Source organism: Diadema antillarum, unplaced genomic scaffold, assembly GCF_040938485.1.
Source record: "Diadema antillarum isolate AM-2024a unplaced genomic scaffold, OU_Dant_1.0 seq00000389_RagTag, whole genome shotgun sequence".
Classification (NCBI taxonomy): Eukaryota; Metazoa; Echinodermata; class Echinoidea; order Diadematoida; family Diadematidae; genus Diadema; species Diadema antillarum.
Window position 1 is genome coordinate 913,313 of NW_027271386.1, and position 21,428 is coordinate 934,740.

Sequence of the window (21,428 nt, forward strand, 5' to 3'; positions counted from 1 at the left end):
ACAGTCACTTCTGCTAGTGTTGTTTGAGAAAGTAAACAAATGGTTTTTCGCTTGTTTACATCAATGATGGTTATACACAGTCAATGAAAGTCAATGAAATTAGCATATCATATCAGATTTTTTTTTTGTCTTGTATCATCCATTACATTCATTTATACATGAGAACAATTAATGAAATTAACTTACTCGACTAGCACTGGTATTGAAACAAACCAATCCACTAAAGAGAGAGAGCTTATTATACTGTCTGTCCACTACTCCTGTTCATTTCCACAGAGTGGATTTCGAAAAAACAAAAGGAATAAAAAAGAAGCAAGATATCCTCTATAATACTCTTAAAATGTCATCGTCAAAGATTAATTCCACCGACAAAACAATGTTCACAATTTGGTCCCATGGGATATAGAAAGCCAACCATAGTTATTTTTTTCTCTCTTTTTTTTTCTTTTTTTTTTTTGACTGTGGTAGGCCACACTGACACACTGGAAAAAAAGAACTGCTGAGATTTTGTCCTACTTCTGAAGCATCTGGCTACAGCTTGGCAGCAAAATAGCAATGACAAACAAACAAAATAATGAAGATGGCCAACCAGCAATGAGTTGGGCAAAAGCCAGCAACTCTGTGAATCTATCTACCTGTGAAACTTTGCGACACGGCTAGAAGCGTTTTACTCGCCAGCGACTGGATCCCAACAATATCCACATTTCCTCAACATTGCAAAATAATCCCAGTCTGTGGTACTTTGAAGAACAACATAAGACAATTGAACTCTGCTTTGATAAACATGCTTGAGCTACCATGCATCCTGAAACTTGGTTTCGACAATATTGTAAAATACAGCAGCTACATGATTTGTTGGAGACGTTCACCCCTTGAATTTTCCAAAACATTCAGAAGTGTGGGAAAAACTGTCCAAATTTCACCTACTACACTACAGCAATCACAAAGGTATACCTCCTCAAATGGTAAGATTGAAGCTCAGTTCTGTTAGCTGCACTTAGGTATTGCATAATATCTGAGCCACACGAGTGACCAAAATGAAAAGAAATTCTGCAAAAGGTGGGGGATCTGATTAAAAAAATTACTTCAAGGGTACCTTAGTGACAATGCACAGACGCAAGCTGTAGAAAAGAATTTGCGAGCAGCACACATGCAAAATGCATATCATAATCTCCTTACTGCTCAAATAAAGTAACTTTAAATGTCCCTGATCACTCCAGATCTCCCATTTAATCATGCACCATCGTAATTGTATTGTGCTATGCCGATGAACATGACATTATGGTATAACATAGGATGCAGGTCTGTTGTATGCTCACAAATTCATACGTCACAGTGGGTGCATCAGTAATATACAAGAACTCGTAGCAATTAAATGACATAGAATTGGTAGTTGCTCGTACTTTTTTTTTTTCTCTTTACCAAACACAGAATCTCTATTTGTGTGTGTGGGTGTTGGGTGTGCATTGTTTTTACGAGGGAAAGGACAACTTGTTTATTCTCCCATGAAGTAATAGAGAGAGGATCCGGGATAGATATGCTCTACAAGACATTCTAAGTCTGAAATATGAAATATGCATTCGCACTGTCCAAGTGGATCCAGACTTGAAGACTGTGGCACGAAAGGAAAGAAGATTGCCTTTTTGGCTCATCAGATTTCTCTGTGTCCTTGTCAGGTGTTTGGGAGAATAAGTATTCATTATTTGGAAGACCAATCAAAAATCTCTCTTGCCATGATCACTGAGAATTAGAAGATCTGGAATTTATGGAGTAATCATCAAAGTGATCACAAAATTGACACGGCTCATATTACCTATGTTTTTGATAACTTTTAGACTTTGTGCGTCGAAACATATATATGTATATATATATTTTTTTTCCAGATGAGCCTCATCGGAGTTTATCTGAGCCAGTGAATGAGAGAGTCTTTTACATGCTCTGTACATTTGAAAAGCTACAAGCACCATTAAAGAAGAAGTATGAAAGCTGGTGCCTACCTCATAGATACTCTGCATGCATGTTGTACTTTGGAATGTCTCTTCGGGTCTCTGACACTATATGCAATTTATCTTATAAAAAAAAAATGACGCAACAGCAGCAAAGAAACCGTTATTGGAAATTACTGTAAACCATAAAGGATGGCTAAAGACTCAATACCAGTCGTCCAGAGCAACATCCCATCTGGTAATCATCTATCCCCATGGCAACCGTCTCCCAACACATATCTCCACAACATATTATGCCTTTGCAGTGCACCTACGCTCTTGGAAGCTGTTATGCAAACTACACACAAGCCTTTTTTTTCTTATCAGTTTTTTTTTTTCATAAGCTTCGGCACGGTTTTCAGCTGCAATTAATTACCGCATTCCTCCTGTAGCAGGAGGTTCGGCAGATGAAGAAGTCTCTACCAACCAATCATACTTAAAGACCATGCCTATTATTCATTCCTCTCCCAGCATTTTTGTTTTTTGTTTTTGTTTGTTTGTTTGTTTGCATTTTTTTTTCTATACAGTTTCAAAGAAATTGATGTACACTTTTTTTTTTCACATAGTGTCTGTTCAGCTTTCTTTACACACTCCATCTGTTACGCAATCATTGGCCGTGAAGCTTTTTGCGGGGGGTTACTTGAAATTTTCCCCCACTACATATGCACTAGCATGAAGTAAGGGAAGGCGAGTGACATTGGTATCTAGACTAGCCGATGCATGCACATGCTGACAGGTTGATATTTCTCGGTGAGAACTCATAAAGTATTTGCATGAAGACTGAGAGTTAAAAAAATGTCTGCCATTTTTGCTTTTCAGTCTTAGAAATGGCACACTAAATGCAGCCCAGAGATATTTGTTTTTGTTTTTTTGTCTTTCTAGATACCAATATGTCAGTGGACATAGGTCATAGATACACATACTCACATTAAAACATTGAAACTAACAATAAATAGGTACCAACCCATTTTTTTTACTAATATAAGATGTCATACATAAGTTCTGATATAAATACATACATAAATACATTATACCTGATACATAGTTTTACATATAAATACACACATGATGGAATAATGCAATATTCAATTGTAACATATACATTTATTGTCATAATTTGGGAATTCTTAAATGATAATGAATAAACAACATGTTTTTGTCTAGCTTTGTTTCAATCCATAAATGAAATACACTTGATATCATCATCAAAAAAGTAGTAAATAGTTCATAATATCCATTACATATTTGCATATTCTTCATATATAATACTTGTATATATCAGTTGAGAGTCAGAGGATATTGTACAGTCCACAGCTGAATTTTATGCTGGAAAAGAGCTATACAATATGCCTACATTTTAACCTACATACGCTACAGCTTGCGGCTACTTTTTAAACGGAACACTATACTACGGACAGCTAGTCTCACAAGTTGTATCGAGTAGGTTTATACTCATACAATATAAGCATTATCGCGCTAGAGCTAATCTGACCTGACGTACCAATCCGTTTGGTTGCCAAAGTGTGCCATTGTTCATGATGAGACCAAAAACTGACATATTCATTCACCAGTAAAATACAGATATGCATACTGAGTATCAAAGGGTTAGCCTAATATAATAATATGTATTCTCCAGAGATATATTATACTTTAGCATAGTAAACTGCCTATATCTTGTTCATATATACACATGTCAAGACAATCGGACACAAACACAGTGCTCATAGCTTACAATATGTCAGCAGTTAACAAATAAATAATACATGAATTGAAAATCCTCCGTATGTCATTGTGTTCACGTCTACATATTAGCATCTTCTCTCCACAAACACACAAACCCTTTCACTCACCAGCTTCTCTCACACACACTCTCTCTCTCTCTCTCTTCTCTTGTTGCTCATAGTATACACTCCATCCCCATATACAAGTATCTATGTTTAAGAAGGTAAGAAAATCTGGAATACAAATGACAAATAGATTGGAAAAATGCATGCTAAAAAGTTTATATGCAAATGCGTTTCTATCTCCCCTCTTTTTGGTCTTTTTCCATTTTGCTTTTTTTTTCCTTCTTCGTGTGTGAGTGTGTGTGTGTGTGGAATGTAAAGAACATTTGTTTTCTCAAAAAAGGGAATACATTCTACACCTATTTGTACCTCCTAGGTTTTGAAATTGTTGAATTGTAATGCCGTCGAGGCAAAAGGAAGCAAGTACATAATATCAACATATCTCACTTTATCATTTACACTCACACTCTCACACGAGAAAACTGTACAGAACAATCCGACGTACAGAACAATCCGACGTTTTGATACTAACTTCCTTTTGCCAATGTAAGGCACCGCAGGTGGTGAATGAACATGGCTGCAAAATTTTAGATTTCTTAAAGGGACAAAATACATTTCGTGGTCAGCTACCCAAGAATTGTAGGGGGGGGGGGTGGGGCAAAACCTAGGAGATGTCCAAGTTCTGATGTTCATTCAAGCTTAGCACAAGCAGTCTACGCACGACCAATCAGTAACCAGGATGCCACGCACTGACCAAAATGATCACTCCCTCGTTGCTAGGAGCGGAGTCTATCTGTGATGCTAAATCCAAATCTTCGGACATGTTTCTGTTCCGCTGAAAGTCAGAAAATCAAGGCCCAGAAAAAACATTAATTTCTTGCCTTTCCTTTGATCATTTAGCTTCGATATTTCGGCAGATGATAGACGATACATCAGACTACAAAATTATGGCAAAAACAGAAATCCTACCGTTTTGACCGATTTTGACGATCTGACTTCAAACTCGATTTTCTCTGCTCAGGTTTCAGCAACTTTAAGATCCTTTTGTTGAGGCGGGTCACATATGCAATTGGTAACACATCAATATGACTGAGATGACCATTTTGAGGACCCCCCTAAGCTAGAAATGATTAACCCGCTGCAGAAACAAATCAGTGGGATTTTCCACATGCTTGTCCAAATCCCTTAACGCATCTTCAAATAATCTTTTTTTGCTCATTATTCTGATTCAAAATACATCTTTCACAAAGAATATATATACATATATATGTTTATCCCCCCTTGGGTTCTCAAGAATGCAAGTCCAGATTTACTCAAAGTTCATGAGATAATGGAGTGTCCTAGACAGTAAGTAACATTAAGATGTGGTTGCAATTCTTGATTATTTTTTTTTAAGGTCAACTGGGCTTGGGTAGCTTCCCTTATTTTTTAGAGTTTCAAGAACAGTTCCTCGAAAAATGATGAGCTGGAGTTACCTAGTGCATCATGTTTTGCTAATTTTGTCCAATTCTAAGTATCAACCTAATCCCCTTCTTCTACCCCCCTTGGACCCCCCCCCCCCCCCCCCACTCCTTAGTTTGTCTTTCTTTATGGTAGTTAATTGCAGTCCAATGACCCAACTCTAAATGCAGCAAACTGTGCTGGCTCCAATGTATATCAGACGCCCTTGGTCTCACGTGCGCATGTTTCTCTTTCTCTCTCTCTCTCTTTGGTAGAATACATTGATTTTATATAACTACTGCGCCTAAGTCTGTTGAAGACATGTACGTCACAGATAAATCGAAAAAGAAAAACACGTTGTTCGTACAAGATTCCCAGTCTTGTACACAGAAAGCCACTTTTGCAAATACTCAACTTCACATACAATGATCTTCCTCATATTCTTCTTCTTGTTTTTTTTTTAATAAATAGAACAATTTTCAGAAAAAATACCACATGTCTTTGCACATATTAGCACAGTTTGAATTTTTTCCAACAAAATAGACACTTAGTGATTTAGAATTGGTATATGACTGTAATATTTTCATTAGATACACTGAAAAAAAAAATCTGATAGAATGGCATGCTATGTTTCTCATGAAAGAAAAAAAAGAACCATTCTGAAGCACTATAAGCATTTATCTATCAGCTCCATAGCAATTGACCTACTTGATACTTATATTTACATATAACATTGAGATATATATATCATATACATATATATATATTTACACATTGTAGTTTTCATGATGGTCTTATTGCGTTGGAAATGTCCATTGTGGAAATACAAAGCCAGATTTCTAGGAACACCAAGAAACACACCGTCCTAACAGCTCTAACCGCCTACCATCACGAGCGAGCGTAGGGGATGAAGTCTGCTATCCGACACTCTTTCTGCCGCTAACCACGAGACTGCGACACTCTACAGCTTGCTACGTACGATGGAAGGAGAAATAAACTTCCTACGCTCTGTACTAACATCCATTATCGGTCTGAGACCTAGCGTACTGCCATCTACTCTACGTTCCATAGAATCTCGTTTTGCGATGCGTAGCGCACACCGTCACAGACACGAGCACTCTTCAACTTCTTCTCTTCTCCGTTTCACATGATTAGATTCTTGGGTTTCCAGCACCCACATGCAATATTTCTTGTCACTCACGAAAGAAGAAGTTGAAAAAAAATTCAAGTTTAATGCCTCTTTGAACCCCATACAACACAGGATTAGACTGCCCTGTTTAGTTTACCTACTTGCATATGAGGAAATATTCCAAATGTGGGAGGGGTTCTACAAATTACTTGATCATAGTCCCACCAATCAAAGTTCATGTAAATGTTTCTTCCAAAGGCATAGCATACAAATCATCCCACAATATAAGTCTGAGACATCATGACCATCAGTTATTTCCTTTGATATATATCGTTTACGTTAATACCTTAAATGTTCAAAGGAATGCACTTTTGAAGAATGTAACTTACAGAATAACTCAATGTGTAACATACGTGATTATGGATCATATTTTAACTACTTTTTTCTACTCTCTTTTTAATGTAGAAAACATAAATGGTAGAAAAAGGAGTATACATTTTCGATAGAAAAAACAAACAAACGAACAGCCGACAACATTGCGGTATAATAAGCTTTCTTAATGGTCGTCTCAACCGGTATGCACAGATTCTCAAACATATTCACAAGAATGGAAAGGGGAGTAGGAATGTTAATATATACTGGTAAAAGGTAGATGGTAGGCTCCTCTGCACATATGACTGGAATATTTGAAGGTGATTTTTTCCCCCCTGTTACTTTATCCTTTCTATAAAGCATATGTGGTTTCTGCATGCCTCTGCCAGAACACATCCCGTGTCGTTTACGTCCTCGATTGACCCCAACAAATTTTGGACACAAAATCAAACTTGTGGTGGCTGCAACAAAATCAGAAATATAGGAATATCCAAGAGTTTTTACACTTTTAAATTATATATCCAGAGAGACTGCCACTCATGATGCACCCAGCATGGTATGATAGAAATGACCTCAACATCTTTTCGCATTCTTTTTTTGTGGCTCTGTACTACTGTCAAGTTAGGAATGGAAAGTGTGCATTATTAGTTTTATAAAGCTCAAAGAACAAAGTGTACATGACGGCTTCAGAGAGATATTTCTATACTTGAATTTTTTAGTCAAGCCATTGGCTCCGAAGTTTGAAGTTCTCTACTGAAGAGGGACCGCTGTGATTAACAAGTGCATTAATGGTGTGATTCGGACTTCTCCTGCACTATCATAAGAGTAATGTTCCCACTGACAAAATTTGATGCCATGACAACCAACTGAGAATGACCACTGGTTGGCCAAAAAAGACCTGCCGGACCATAGGATGGTCACTGCCTAGCACTATAACACTTTAGTGAACCTCAAAAGTAGAATAATTACTTATGATATACCAAAACAAGACTGAAAAATCTAAATATTCAGATGTACTGGTGAACCAATCTCTGACCGCCTCTCTGGATCACATGTCCCCCTATGAGGCCATTGATTGTGGGGGCTATGTATAATACCTCTTATTTTGCTGGTGCCGAGGTTTTACAATTTTTTTTCCATTTTCCGACTGTTGGGTACTTGAGGCACTTTACTGGTATTTGATACCAAGAGGTATTGTGACATGCAGCGAAACACATTTACTGTTACAAGATCCTATCTCCTGCACCTCCAAAAGTCCTTTCAAGACAGGAAAAGACATTTCTGGAGCGACCCTTCAAGCTAATCTTATTGCAAATGTTCCCCTACTGTAGTTTTTACTATTATGTTTTTTTTCCCCCCTCTTTGAAATTGTGCAATCATTACATAGGTAGGCAGTATTATGCATATTTTCATTTTTTATCTTGTTCCAAAGATGACTGTAATCTGGGAGACATGGTTACATGCTGCACCTCAACCCAGCCAGTGTCTGGGATGGTCTTAGCTGTTGCCCCCACGGGATGACAGCCTCTAAACACGGTCAAAAAACTTGTCATCCCTGCAACAGTAATTAATGTGCTGTATGAAGCAACCTCAAGAGATTAAAACTTTAGGACTGTTTGGGAACCTGTTAAGACTTGTGATTGATCTAGACAGGAGTAAGAATGAGAGAGGACAGTTCATGTTTGGGGGCAACTTTTCCCACTCCTTGGGCAAATTTCCTCCCACATTTGCACACTTCTACTCTCGAGGCAAGGCTGCAAGAATTTGATGATGCCTCATTACGTACGTACGAGCTCTGGTGCTGGGAATGTCACTCCGCAGTCGATGCCCTCGAGCCGACCACAGAACCAAACGACAACCTCCAAACTCTTGAACATCTCAGCAGGAGAACCTCCTGTGCTGCCCCCATCCAACAAAACTTGAAATGAATGATGAAAAGAAAAGATGACAGGAACCGCCACGCCTTGCCCTTATTCCAGTGACGCTTCCTTTCTCTTGTCGCTCTTCCCCGTCGTCCTCGATTCATTCACTACCAACGAACCAAATCTGTCGGGGAAAGTTAAACAGCAGCAAACGGACTATGCCAAGAGGGATCAGACCCAACCCTCGACCCCTTCTTTCCTACCACAGGGAGGGGGCTCACTTTGCACTGACCAGCGACGCCATGGAGCCCTCCAGCGAGGAGATGGAGCCCCGGTGGTGTATGTCCACCACAGAGGACGTGTTGAAGAGCTTGTACCAGCCCATAACCTGATGCGAGAGGTCCAACTCATCCAAGAGGATCTGTGCCACGCCCATGAAGACCTTACGCTCCAGGCGGCCGTAGTCGCCCCAGACGGTCAGCTGCAGGACCTTGCCCCGGTAGTCCTCCTCTATGAACTTGAGTGTCTGCTGGTAGAGTGGGTCCAGCGTTCGTCGCGCCGTCTTGGTCTTCAGCTTTGCCGCGCAACGCTTTCCCTCCATCAGATACACCTTCACATAAGGAGCTGGGAGGAGGAAGAGACAACACACAATAAAGTGAGAAGTGGAATATGGGTGGAAGAAGATGGGTGGGGCAAGATGGGTGAAGGAAGATGGGAGAGGGAAGATGGGCGGGGCAAGATGGGTGGGGGAAGATGGAAGAGGGAAGATGGGTGGGGCAAGATGGGTGGGGGAAATGGGTGAAGGAGGATGGTAGGATAAAATGGGCAGAGGAAGATGGATTGAAGAAGATGGGTTAAGAAAGATTGGTAGAGGAAGATGGGTGAAGGAGGATAGACATGGTTAGGGGAACAGGGTAGGGATCATTACATTGTCATACAGTATCAGTAATATTCACTTTGTATCAGATGAATATTAAAAAAAAAATATGAAAGTGATGAACACAATTTCACAGCCACTAGCATACTCTACTCGCTTGGAGCAAATCTCAGCTCAATTTTATTTCACTCTAAAACTCTGTTAACTGACCGTTCGGATGAGATATGTATGAGATTTGTGAAACACATGAATATGCAAATATATTAATGTCACATATTCATGTATACACATGCATGCATTGTGATGCATATACAAAGAAATATAGAGGGAAAGATATATCTCCAATTTACCTGGTGCTATCTTGGTGCCAGGTTTGGCCATAAGGCCCCTGGCCCGGATGACCTCAACTTCCAGGCTGCCCCGCTTGTCCACCAGACTGAGTTGGATGTCCCCCATGCAGGGCGAGCCCAGGGCCTGCCGCCCCACCAGCTGGGAGGGGCCCAGTCCGTCCAGGAAGTCGGTAAACTGGCCCTCGCCTCCAAATCGGAAGTTGGCTGGGAGCCACAACCTGACATTACCCAAATGAAAAAACCAGAACAATACAATGATACAAAATGAGAACATGTTATCTTATGGAGATATGAAGTTCCTATTCATATAGTGCATTGATTTCAAGGTGTATTAAATATAAACACACACATAATTTTCTTATTGCTTATTTCTGTAAAATGTCTGCAATCCAGCCTGTGGGCTGCAATGGACATTACTCAATAAAATACCCTTTCAATAACAATAACAATAATAAAATATCTATCTTTCTGTCTGTCTGTCTCTCTCTCTATATATAAATACATGTGTGTGTGTGTGCGTGAGTGTGTGTGTGTGCCATTTCTTTACTATTTTCTGTTTTAGATTTTTAATTCAAATCTTTAATTTCTTTTTTGGTTTCTCAGCTAATTTGAGACTATTTCACATTATGTTTGAACTAGGATCTTTGAGTTTGATATAATGGGGTCACTTTCAAGGTTTTATTTGAGTGCATGGGAGAAGTTGTATGTGAGCATAGCACTAGAATGTACACTACTATAACAAATATGTCACGCATTCCAACAGATTGGAATTAACTCTTGGCTTTTGTTTACTTCTCTTGTTTTTTTCATCTCTCATTAAAGTCGATGAGTGAAGAAACTATGCATATAACCTTTGACCCTTGAGTCAACACGTGACCATAAACTCCTTTTGACCCTTCGACCCTCGTATGGATGAGGACTGTGTGGAGTGGCAAGCCGTACTCACCCACTAGAGCTATCACTGCCGAAGCTGCAGACGCTTCCGTCGTTGCTCTCTCGACTGGCTTGCTTCTGCAGCCGATCTCTCATCTCCATGGGAAGCACCTCCTCGCTGCGCTGGATGCTGGCCCGCGGCTTCTTGCCTGCATGGGAATGAGAGAATGGGATATCGTCAGGTGAACTTTCACCTTCCCAACCCATCATATGGGATGGGCTTCGAACAAAGCCTCACTCAAAACTCACACGTTTCACCAGGCATTCAACTGCTAACTCTCTTGGAGGAGTCTGCAACTTTGAATGTTTCTACACAGATATATGACACTATACAAATGCTGAGAATCATCATTATCATCATCATCACCATCACCACCATCATCATCATCATCATCACCATCACCATCATCATCATCATCATCATCACCATCACCATCATCATCATCATCATCATCATCACCATCACCATCATCATCACCATCATCATCACCATCATCATCACCATCATCATCACCATCACCACCATCATCCACCATCACCACCATCATCATCACATGCTGGGCTATTCTAGGGGCTCTGATACAGTGGGATGCAGTTATTTCGTCCAGATGGATATTATTTGTATTGAATGGACATTACTGATTAGAATCCACACATCTTTTTTCCTATTATACAAACAGACCAAAATGCCCACCTTTCAAGTGGATTTTTCATTTCCGATTTTTTTAATATCATTATGTTGCCTACATATTTTTCATTGTTGTATGGCTACTTTATAACTTTTAAAATACTAGTTATTAAATTATTACCAGAATGTAATTTCTCTTTCTACATTGTTCATTTATCAGTTATGTAAGCATGTTTTATTTTGTTGATTGGACATAAACTTTGTTGAACTGATTAGAAATTGAATCACTGACATGCAGCCTTCTGCATAATATTCAAGATGGATGGGGGTTGGGGAGTGGTTGGAGGAGTTGGATTGGGCAGAGGGGATGGGGTGGGCGTGGTCCCCTTCTCGCATCTCACCTGCCAGGTTGGAGGTGCTGTTGCTCTTCTTGGAGAGACCGACCAGAGAGGCAACCTTGGCGATGCTGCCCCGCCTCTTCTTCCCCTCGAAGCTGCTCTGCTCGGCGGCCGAGTCCGAGATGCTGCCCTCGTTCTTCTCGTACATGTACATATCGGTGCTGCTCGTGCTGCGGTTGAGGGGCTTGCGCTGCGGGGCGGGGTGGTGTTCTTGCATCTTGGCTGTGAAGGCACTGTACACATAAAAACAACAAGAATAAATGCAAATACATTTACTATATACCTTCAGTGAATAGCGATTTTGTTTTCATTTGATTCTGAATTTGATTTGAATCTGAACTCTTAGAAAGTTCCAATGTAACACACTCACTTTTGATTTCAATTGTTCAAAATTTCAGATTCAATTATGAATATATAACAAATGTAAGTTAACAATGGACAAAGCTAAATATTTCTAACATTAAACTTGAGAGTAGCATGATATGCAAATTATAATTTCTGTCAAAATACTGAATGCAAATCTAATATTTGTATAACAGTAACTGTATTCAATTAACCCGTTGAGGACGAGTCCCAAGTATATTTGGGCAGGTGTCTATGGGAAATGCATGTTATAGCAAAATCAAACCGTCCTCAACGGGTTAACGTAATGCAATATTACTATACTCAGCTACTTGCATGATTTGCATGACTTGTTCAAATATCAATTCAATATTCTCAAGCATAGATTTAATGTCAAAGATTTTACACATATACACAAATGCACACAAATTCATATTTATGTTAAACCAACATGAAGTCATAAAACACATACACATACTCATACATGCACATACCCCACAGAAACACAATCCACTTCTGCTCTCAATAGCTTTTTTTTTTGCACACATTTAGTAAATTCGTCATAGTCAAGTTTGTGAATCAAGTAGTGTCTTAAATAAAAACACAACAAAAATCTGATGCCCAGGGAAGGTTCACCCCTGGAAATATGATACACTTAACCCATTGAGGACGGGCTGATTTTGCTACAACACGCGTTTCCCATAGACCCTTGCCTGAGTATACTCGGGACTTGTCCTCAACGGGTTAAAAACAGTCTGAAAAAAAAAGCAACTTCAAATATCAAAGCAACAGGTTCAAGAAAAACTAAAGGCTCAAAAAGATTTCGATCTAGTACACATTGGTGCTTTTTCTAATATTTCAACGAGCAAGAATATTCTGCCACAGAACTTTAGGTCATTCCTAGGTGAGATATGTAACTGCCCCATTTTTACAAATTATTAAAAAACAAACACACAATCTGTGATTTGCAAGATGGAATTGTGAGACTAGGCAGCCTACAGAAACTGCCTCCCCGGGTTTGATCAGCATTCGAGGTGCAAATATTTGATGAGGCATTGTTCGGCATATTCGTGACAACGTCACAACAAGTGTTTCGGCAATCAATAGAACAAGGGCGGTGCAATGGTACGTTGGTGTTTGGTTATTTCTTTTCTTTTTCCTGCCCTGTAAATCTGCCATGGACACGTGGCATGAGGAGATGGCGGAGTTTCCCAGAAAATCCCACCCAGTTTGTTTTGTAATGCCAGCACAGCTGTCCAACAGGTGTCTAGGATATTCCTCTTGTTATTAACCCTTTCCCTCTCATTCTCATGTCCATAGAGCAGGCATTCTGCCAGCATCGAGAATCATTGACTTAAGGAATCAACATATGAAAACATCAAAAAAAGAACCCTGGGCAAAGTTCAGGAATTCTTTCCTTCCTAAAGAGAGAATTCAAAGATGAAAAGCATGTCATGTTGCTAGGTGTTTGATGAATCATTGTTTGTTTGTCTGTTTTTTAGCAGTTTATACTTCATGGAGCAACGGGAGTATGCTGTGATTAGGAAATGCAATTTTGTTAATAGTTCTTGTTAATGTGGGATGAACTGGACTCAATGCAGCCTGCTCTATTTGCAAGAAAAGGAAAAAAAAACACCTTGCAGATTAAAAGATACCAATCCAAAATCTAAGAGTATATCAAAAACCTAATAAAACTGCCCACATACCCAACCCTTCCACCCCCCCCCCCCCTTCCCCATTAGCCCAGATCCCAAATCCTGTTTTGGAAAAGAGAACATCAGAAATCCCATCAAATGGATAAGGAAGAAACAGTAAACTGTACTTGGCTAGAGTGTACTTGGACTGGTGTAATCTTCAGCATATTCAATTCAATTCAATTCAATTCAATTCAATTCCATTCAATTCAATATACAGACAGTCATATTTCATACACACATACACACAATGATCCTTCCCCATCAGTAAAAGAGAGCTGATTATTAACATATTAATAAATCAACATATCTGGATTCCTGGAAAGGGGGACTTTTCATCGATGCATGCTGATATAACAAGCCAGGAATTCATCCTCTCGCTACTTTAATAAATAAAGAGACAACTTTTTTTTTTTTTTGGTGCCATCATCCACACAAATATCAATTCACCACTCCGGACATGCAATATTTTCCCCCGCTGCAATAACAAATCATCTTAGATGCATCGAGAAATTTAATGAGGCAAAAATACGGGGGAGGGGCGGGGAAATTGAGGGGGGGTAGAAGGCAGGGAAAGGTGGAAAATGTAATTACGAGCTGATCTGGGAAAATGCATTGAAGTGGAAAGAAAGGAAAGTTAAAGCCCCATTTCTCTTCCCCCATGTAATCCTACCAATCCGGAACAAATAATTTCCGCCGCATGCTAATCTGTTGGCCGGCCCTCGGATTTTCCCTGAAAACGAATTGTGATACCGTGAATTCTCTTAGATCATCTATAATTCATAATCGCTCATGTGGGAGTCTTTAAAGGTATACATGATAGGAAAATAGACAAACTCTGCTTCTATGTCACAGAGGGAATTGGAATCAATCTAAAATGATGGGTGTTTCTCATTACATCAGCAATGTTGCCATAAATTATATCTATCATTAGACTTTTTTCCCACATGTACAGTTACATACTCATCAAAAACGTTGCCAAATATATATTACATCTCAAACACAAATACTCTGAACACTTTTAGCTTCGAATTTGGAAGATGTCCACCAAAACTGAAGGCATCAACAAAAGGTGTGTAAGTCCATCGAGCTGATAAACGCTTACTTCTGACATTGACAAACTCAGGCACTTATTCTACCTTTAGTGACCCTCACAGAAACCATTTTGCCACTGCATCAAGCAGAACTAAGTACCAACGCCTTTACGGCAACTACTCAACGCAAACATCTTCCCTCTCTGACCAACAAGCAATTTTTTTTTCCTTTCACGTGAGCTAGCTCAGGTGTGATCGCATCAGATCACACGCCGGTAATTGAAAATTCTGGAATGTCGTGGAATCTAAGTCACAAGCATCCTGAGTGGTGGCGCTTTCCAAGGACTGAGTAATGAAGCGGGGAGACAGTCTGACACATCATACAGGCAGTTTAAAATCAGTGCTTCTCTGAACGATTAATTACGGCAGTGAAATGATTTATTGGCACCATCCTTTAGAAGCTCCAAGTGGGCAACGGTGGGTTATCATAGTAACCTTGTGATACAATTACAAGCTAAAGTCACCATTGACAAATATAGCTGTAATGTGCCCGGAAGTGTGATTAACGATCGTTCACAATTAAACCCGCGGGAAGGACGTACGGCAAACCAATCGTGGTCCTGCCACTCCTTTGCCGGAAACTCTCAAAATATCTAGCATAATTCTTATGCTGCATTTAATAGGTTAAGGTCTAATCATCACCATATAAAACAAATGAAATAAGAGAGAGAGAGGGGGGGAGGGGAATAAAGAGAAATAAAAGAAATATAAACGAATAATAGAGTACTTGTCTGGGAAGTAAAGAGATAGGTGAATATAAAATCCTTTTTGAAATACTACACATTATATCAAGAGAAAACATTAGGAGCCATGGAGATATATGTACACTGCTCTGCTATGTGTATGCACACACAAACACACACACACAGGCACATTCACATAAATTAACATAAATACACATACAGACACACTTATACTTGTATATTATTGTAGGTAATGCATATGCATTAATATAATGAGACAGACAGATAGATAGATAGACAGATAGGTAGATAGACAGATAGATAGACAGACAGACAGATAGATATACAGACAGATAGATAGATAGACAGACAGATACATGTAGATAGATAGATAGATAGATAGATAGATAGATAGACAGAATGTGATAGACGGATAGATAGATAGACAGATAGACAGATAGATAGACAGATAGATTGACAGATAGATAGATAAATAGATAGACAGATAGAGAGAGTGAGAAAGAGAGAGCGAGAGAGAGAGAGAGAGAGGGAGAGAGAGAGGGAGGGAGAGAGAGAGAGAGAGAGAGAGAGAATGAAAGACTGAGGTGATTTGAGGCGATATTGTCCCAAAATACATCACTAGCATCGATGGGACAGATTAACTCATCCACTTAATGGTGCGTGGGCGTCAGGAAATGTAGGCGGCTGTAAGCCTCAAAAAACACTGTAGTACATGAAGCCTTGCTGATAGTGAGTGCCCATCCAAAAACAATTAAACGACAATGACAAAAACAGCAACAACCTGAGCACATTTTTTTTTTGGCAAATATCAAAGGTATTATGACGTCACAAGTCAAATTCTCTGTCTAGTTTTCCCCCTTGCATGTAAAAATAGCCTCCAAGTGTCAGTAACCTTTGTTGGGTCTAAAAAGAAATAAGCCAAAACCACTCAAAGTAAGTGGGTGGACTGAAAAAAGATATCAGCTGGTTTAGGGTGACAATTGCTTGCAAACATTATACATATATTCAGTTAACTCGAAGGTGTTAAGTTAAGGTGAATTAAGAAATGTTTTATTCACACTCGATCACGTAGGCTGACTTTCAAAATACAGATGAGTGCTCATCTTTCCATAACAAGTTTTACATGAATGCCTGTTTTACCTGCCACTGGCGAAGCCATATTAATGCAGTTAGACACAAAATTACTTGCCAAATACAATTTGTATGCTTTTCTTACCCTACGGATGCATTTACATGCACACATATACACACAAATATTATATTACAGTTGCACACACACACACACACACACACAAGTAACATAAAACTTGACATAAGACCAGCATAGGATGTGATTGATATTACTCAGATTGTGTCACTGACAAAAGATTACATTCATGAGCCTTGCACTTACAGTCAGACTAAACAGTGGCACCAAATGGAATTGAAAATGCACCAATGCTTAATTCTAACTCAAATACATCAGAAGAAAACAATCAAATTAAAAAAAAGATAAAGTACACTTTAGGGAACTCAAGGGATACTTAAAAAAATGTAGTATCCTCACTCCTCCTTTCTCAAAATATTCCCAGAAATCATGTCACGACTCGCATAACTTCTCCTCAGAACTTGCAAACTGATATAATATTACGACCGAGCATGACTGCCAAAAGTTGCAAATTATGATTCACGTCTTCTTGTGGTTTGCCCCGTCGAGAATGAGTAACGAGTGAAGACTGCAGATGCCATGGAAACTGTCTGCAAGCCATTAATTATGATTCAGTTATTTCTGGGAGGTTTGCGCTGTCCCATGAATAGAGAATGAAGGAAGACCACGAGATTGACTGTATGAAAGCTGGGCAAGGAATCTGCGACAAAATTTGTCTTCTACCAGCATAGAAATATCCATACTAATGCTGAGCGATGAACGAACATAAAAACAGACTGAGAAAAAAAGAAATACCAGTAATATAAACTGCAGAATGGAAACACTATTATAAAAGGTCATTTCCTTGACAAAAACAAAACAAAAAACAAACATATTAAAAAAGCGGTAGGGGAAGAAAACTAGGCAAATCAATTTGGAAAAGATATGAACAAAGTTATCACCAGTCTCTTCGGGCAAGATTTTTTACTCTTTATCGAAAATATACTTACACGATAGCCGCGATAAAGGCAGGCATATTTGCTGTCTTTCCTTCTCCACCAAAGTTTCCAGCAAAAAAAATATCAGATATGAAATGCGACAACTGCAAGATTCTTCCCAATCTCTCAGAGGAAATCACCGTCTTGATAATGCTGATGAAGCGTAGACAGGCAGTCACCACGCGTGTTTCGCCGTTTGTTTGTTTTATTAATTGGAGTGCACAAAAATACTGATAATTTTCTCTCTTTTGTCTTTTGCTACAGAAAGTGAAGGCACGGGATTTCGCTTCGTTGTGACACTGACACGACAGCCAGCTGTGTGTATTAGTGTCGTTCCAGCAACGGCGACGGCGGAGGGGAAATCGCGTCGAGCTCGAGCGACTGAGTGGAAGGTTGGTGTTTGTGTGTGTGCCGGCAACAATTGGACGGAGTCTTATATACACCGAGAGGAGGGAGAGGGGGAGAGCTGCTGTATGTTATGGGCTTCCGTGGGTGTGAATACACTGTGTGTGCCATGGCTCTGTCTGTGGCGCAGCTCGCATTCTGATTGGCTGACGAATCTGCAATGCCTTTTTTCCCCCTCCCTTTTTCTTCCCCATCTCATTCTCTCCTCACTTCCACGTATTCGGCTCATCTCTCTGCATGGTGGCTGTGAATTCATTACAAAAACTCTGAACATATGTATTTCTCTCTCCCTTATACTCTCCCCTCAAATCTCATATCGCAACTATAAATTGCTGTCTTACACTCATTCACGCATTTCACATCATTTTTCATTTCAAACGCAATGGACAACCCCTATACATCAAAATCATACTTCTCATATCTTTTTTCTCTCTTTTCCCTGTCTCTTTTCATATCCTTATTTTCCTAGCTGGCAGGAACAATTATATCTTCAATCTCTTTTTAGAAGAATTACGGCATGTAAATCTGCTCTGTAGGTTATCTATTATTTCCTCCCTGTGTCGTCTCTGTTATTTTCTTGTTTTATTCCCTCTTGTCATTGCTTTTAATAGCTTCAGCCTTAACTCCAAACTTGTCGAACATATTTTGGTGGATTAATTGATTAATTGAGGCCAATTTAGGCCATTCATTCAGCAAAATGGAACACACAAACATATAATAGTGGCATATATAATAGTGGTGTTTACAATGCGAGCCAGGCAGCCTTGAAAGCATCCTGTGTTTGTATATCCATAGTCAAGAAGGACTGACTGTGTGTGTGGTCTCTTTTCACTGGTTGTTTTTTTTTAATGCATTTTCTCTTTCTGCCTTTACTTTCTTTCCTTCCTCATCCTCACCCCCTCCCCCCTCCACCCAGCAATCGACCTTTTACCAGGTTGTTTTTGTTTTCAAGTAAAAAAACAACAACAACCGAACTGCCTGAGTAAAATTTTGTATTATGTGAAATTTTGTCAACATAGGGAAACACTTGGACGGGGTCCACCCCACCCCAACAGGACAAGGGGGGGGGGGGGGGGACAAGGACAATTGAGAGCGTGAGATGGATGAAAATGCCAGATGGATAAATCCTAGTATCATCACACATCAACGAGTGCATTAGTGGCCTTAATGTTGCCATTTTTTTTCTAAACTAGCGATGACACATCGCATAGGAGTGCAGTCTGATATTAATAATACTGATGTAGTGGCTCCGAAAAAAACATCGCACAGAACGGGCAAAAATGATGAAACAAATCAACTGCTATACATTCTCCCTAGCTGTCGTCTAATTGCCCATCTGTTTTTTTTTCTCGGCGGTATCATACATATTTCACTGAAATAAAAAGTGAATCACCTTGCTTTCATGAAATGTCACTTTGGTAAATCAACTAGTACAGAGGTTCATATTTGACCTTTATGGAGTGTTTATGCAAAGCATTTACCTTCGGTACCTCGAACATAACTGACGATCTGGTACAAATAGGTATCAAAGGCAAAGCTGTGAATCAAACCATTCATTATACCTAGGGAAAGTATCACTTCCAATCCACATGTACTGCAGGTGGCATTCGATGAAAAGAACTGCCAATGGATCCACCATTACCTATACCTATTGAATAGGCATATCTCTATATTTCTCTATCTATTGCTGTATCTCTCTTCTCTCTATATATATGCATACGTATATGTTTCTATTTTCTATCTCTTTCTATCTGTCTCTATCTCTATATACCCACTATTTCTAATCTATATCTATTTCTATTACAGCTATATGTATCTCTCTCTCACTCTCCATATCTCTCTCTCTCTCTCTCTCTCTCTCTCTCTCTCTCTCTCTATATATATATATATATATATATATATATATATCTGTCTCCCTATCTGTCTCTCTAGCTTTCTCTATCTCTCTGCTTCTACAGCTATATTTGTCTACCTCTATCTATCTATCTATCTATCTATCTATCTATCTATCTATTTATTTATCTATCTATCTATCTATCTATCTATCTATCTACCTATCTATCTATCTATCTACCTATCTATCTATCTATCTATCTACCTACCTATCCACCTATCTATCTACCTACCTATCTATCTATCTATCTACCTATCTATCTATCTATCTACCTATCTATCTATCTATCTATCTATTTATTTATCTATTTATCTATCTATCTACTTATCTATTTATCTATCTATCTACCTACATACCTACCTATCTATCTATTTGCCTGTATGCACGTGTGTGTGTGTGTGTGTGGGGGGGGGGGGGAGGTAGGGTAGTCATGGAAGTGATTATCATCATAGATTACTCAAGACTGCATACTGTGCATGCAGTGATTCCCCCGCCCCGACTTTTACAAGTTGCCTGACATATTCCCAAAATCAACAACTCACAAATATATTGCCTCCTGTATGTCTTATATTGTCTCAAAAGGGGGAAACCAAAAAAACAAAAATCCTGAGAACGGATAATACTTCTTTCTCACATTGTTACTGTGGTTCTTAAATGCAAATTCAAACACTCATGTAGTTGTCTCTAAAAAGTTAAATTTGTGGTTATCATACTCCAGTAATATATCCCAGTGACAGCTCCAATGCCGTTTTTTAGGAAAACATGTGAAACTTCAGGATTCTATAACTTTCTGTTTCCATGTGGAAAGTCAATGGCTCTTCTATCATCCAGGGCCCCATTTCATAAAAAAGGTGATATGATAGCAACTCTTGCTGGAATGGCAATTGTCATGGTAACAACAAGAATCCAGCTTCCTGATTGGCTGTTGCTATTGGAAGTTGTCATTCCAGCAAGAGTTGTTATCCTAACATCTTTTATGAAATGGAGCCCAGATTTGATCACTTTTTCTCTCATTGTAATTATAATCTCCAACATGGACTAGCGTGGTCCTTAAATGATAAACAAAACAAAACAAAGTAAAGGAAAGCAAAACAAAACAAAACAAAACAAAACTAAACTAAACAAAACAGGAAGAGAGAATGAAGACCACCAATAGTGCATAACCGTAAACAACAGATGTTTAATTCCAGAAAAGCAACAATAAAAAACAAAAAAGAAGAGAGATTCCGTCACAGGTGTTGACAGGAAATGACAAACAAACAATCAAGCTCCACGAAATCATCCCCCGAAATAATTAACAAACAAATGCGCACATGGGAACATGAAAGAGACGAACCACTATTACGTCAGCCTTTTACCAATCCTAATGTCTGTCTGCACGTTATCTAACACACGCTACGCCGTGCATACTGT

The 21,428-nt window shown here is 39.1% G+C and overlaps 1 protein-coding gene across 2 annotated transcripts in view; it reads right to left on the reverse strand.

Moving 5' to 3' along the window:
• Positions 1–5,419: 5,419 nt before the first annotated feature.
• LOC139731964 (regulating synaptic membrane exocytosis protein 2-like) overlaps positions 5,420–21,428 on the reverse strand; it is a 207,513-nt gene continuing 191,504 nt past the window's right edge. For both annotated transcript variants that reach the window (XM_071642836.1, XM_071642835.1), the window contains 4 exons: positions 11,762–11,991; positions 10,746–10,881; positions 9,800–10,017; positions 5,420–9,196 (listed from right to left, as the gene is read on the reverse strand). In XM_071642836.1, coding sequence (XP_071498937.1) covers positions 8,850–9,196; positions 9,800–10,017; positions 10,746–10,881; positions 11,762–11,991 — 931 coding nt within the window. In that variant the 3' untranslated portion in view covers positions 5,420–8,849. The remainder of the gene's footprint in view (positions 9,197–9,799; positions 10,018–10,745; positions 10,882–11,761; positions 11,992–21,428) is intronic.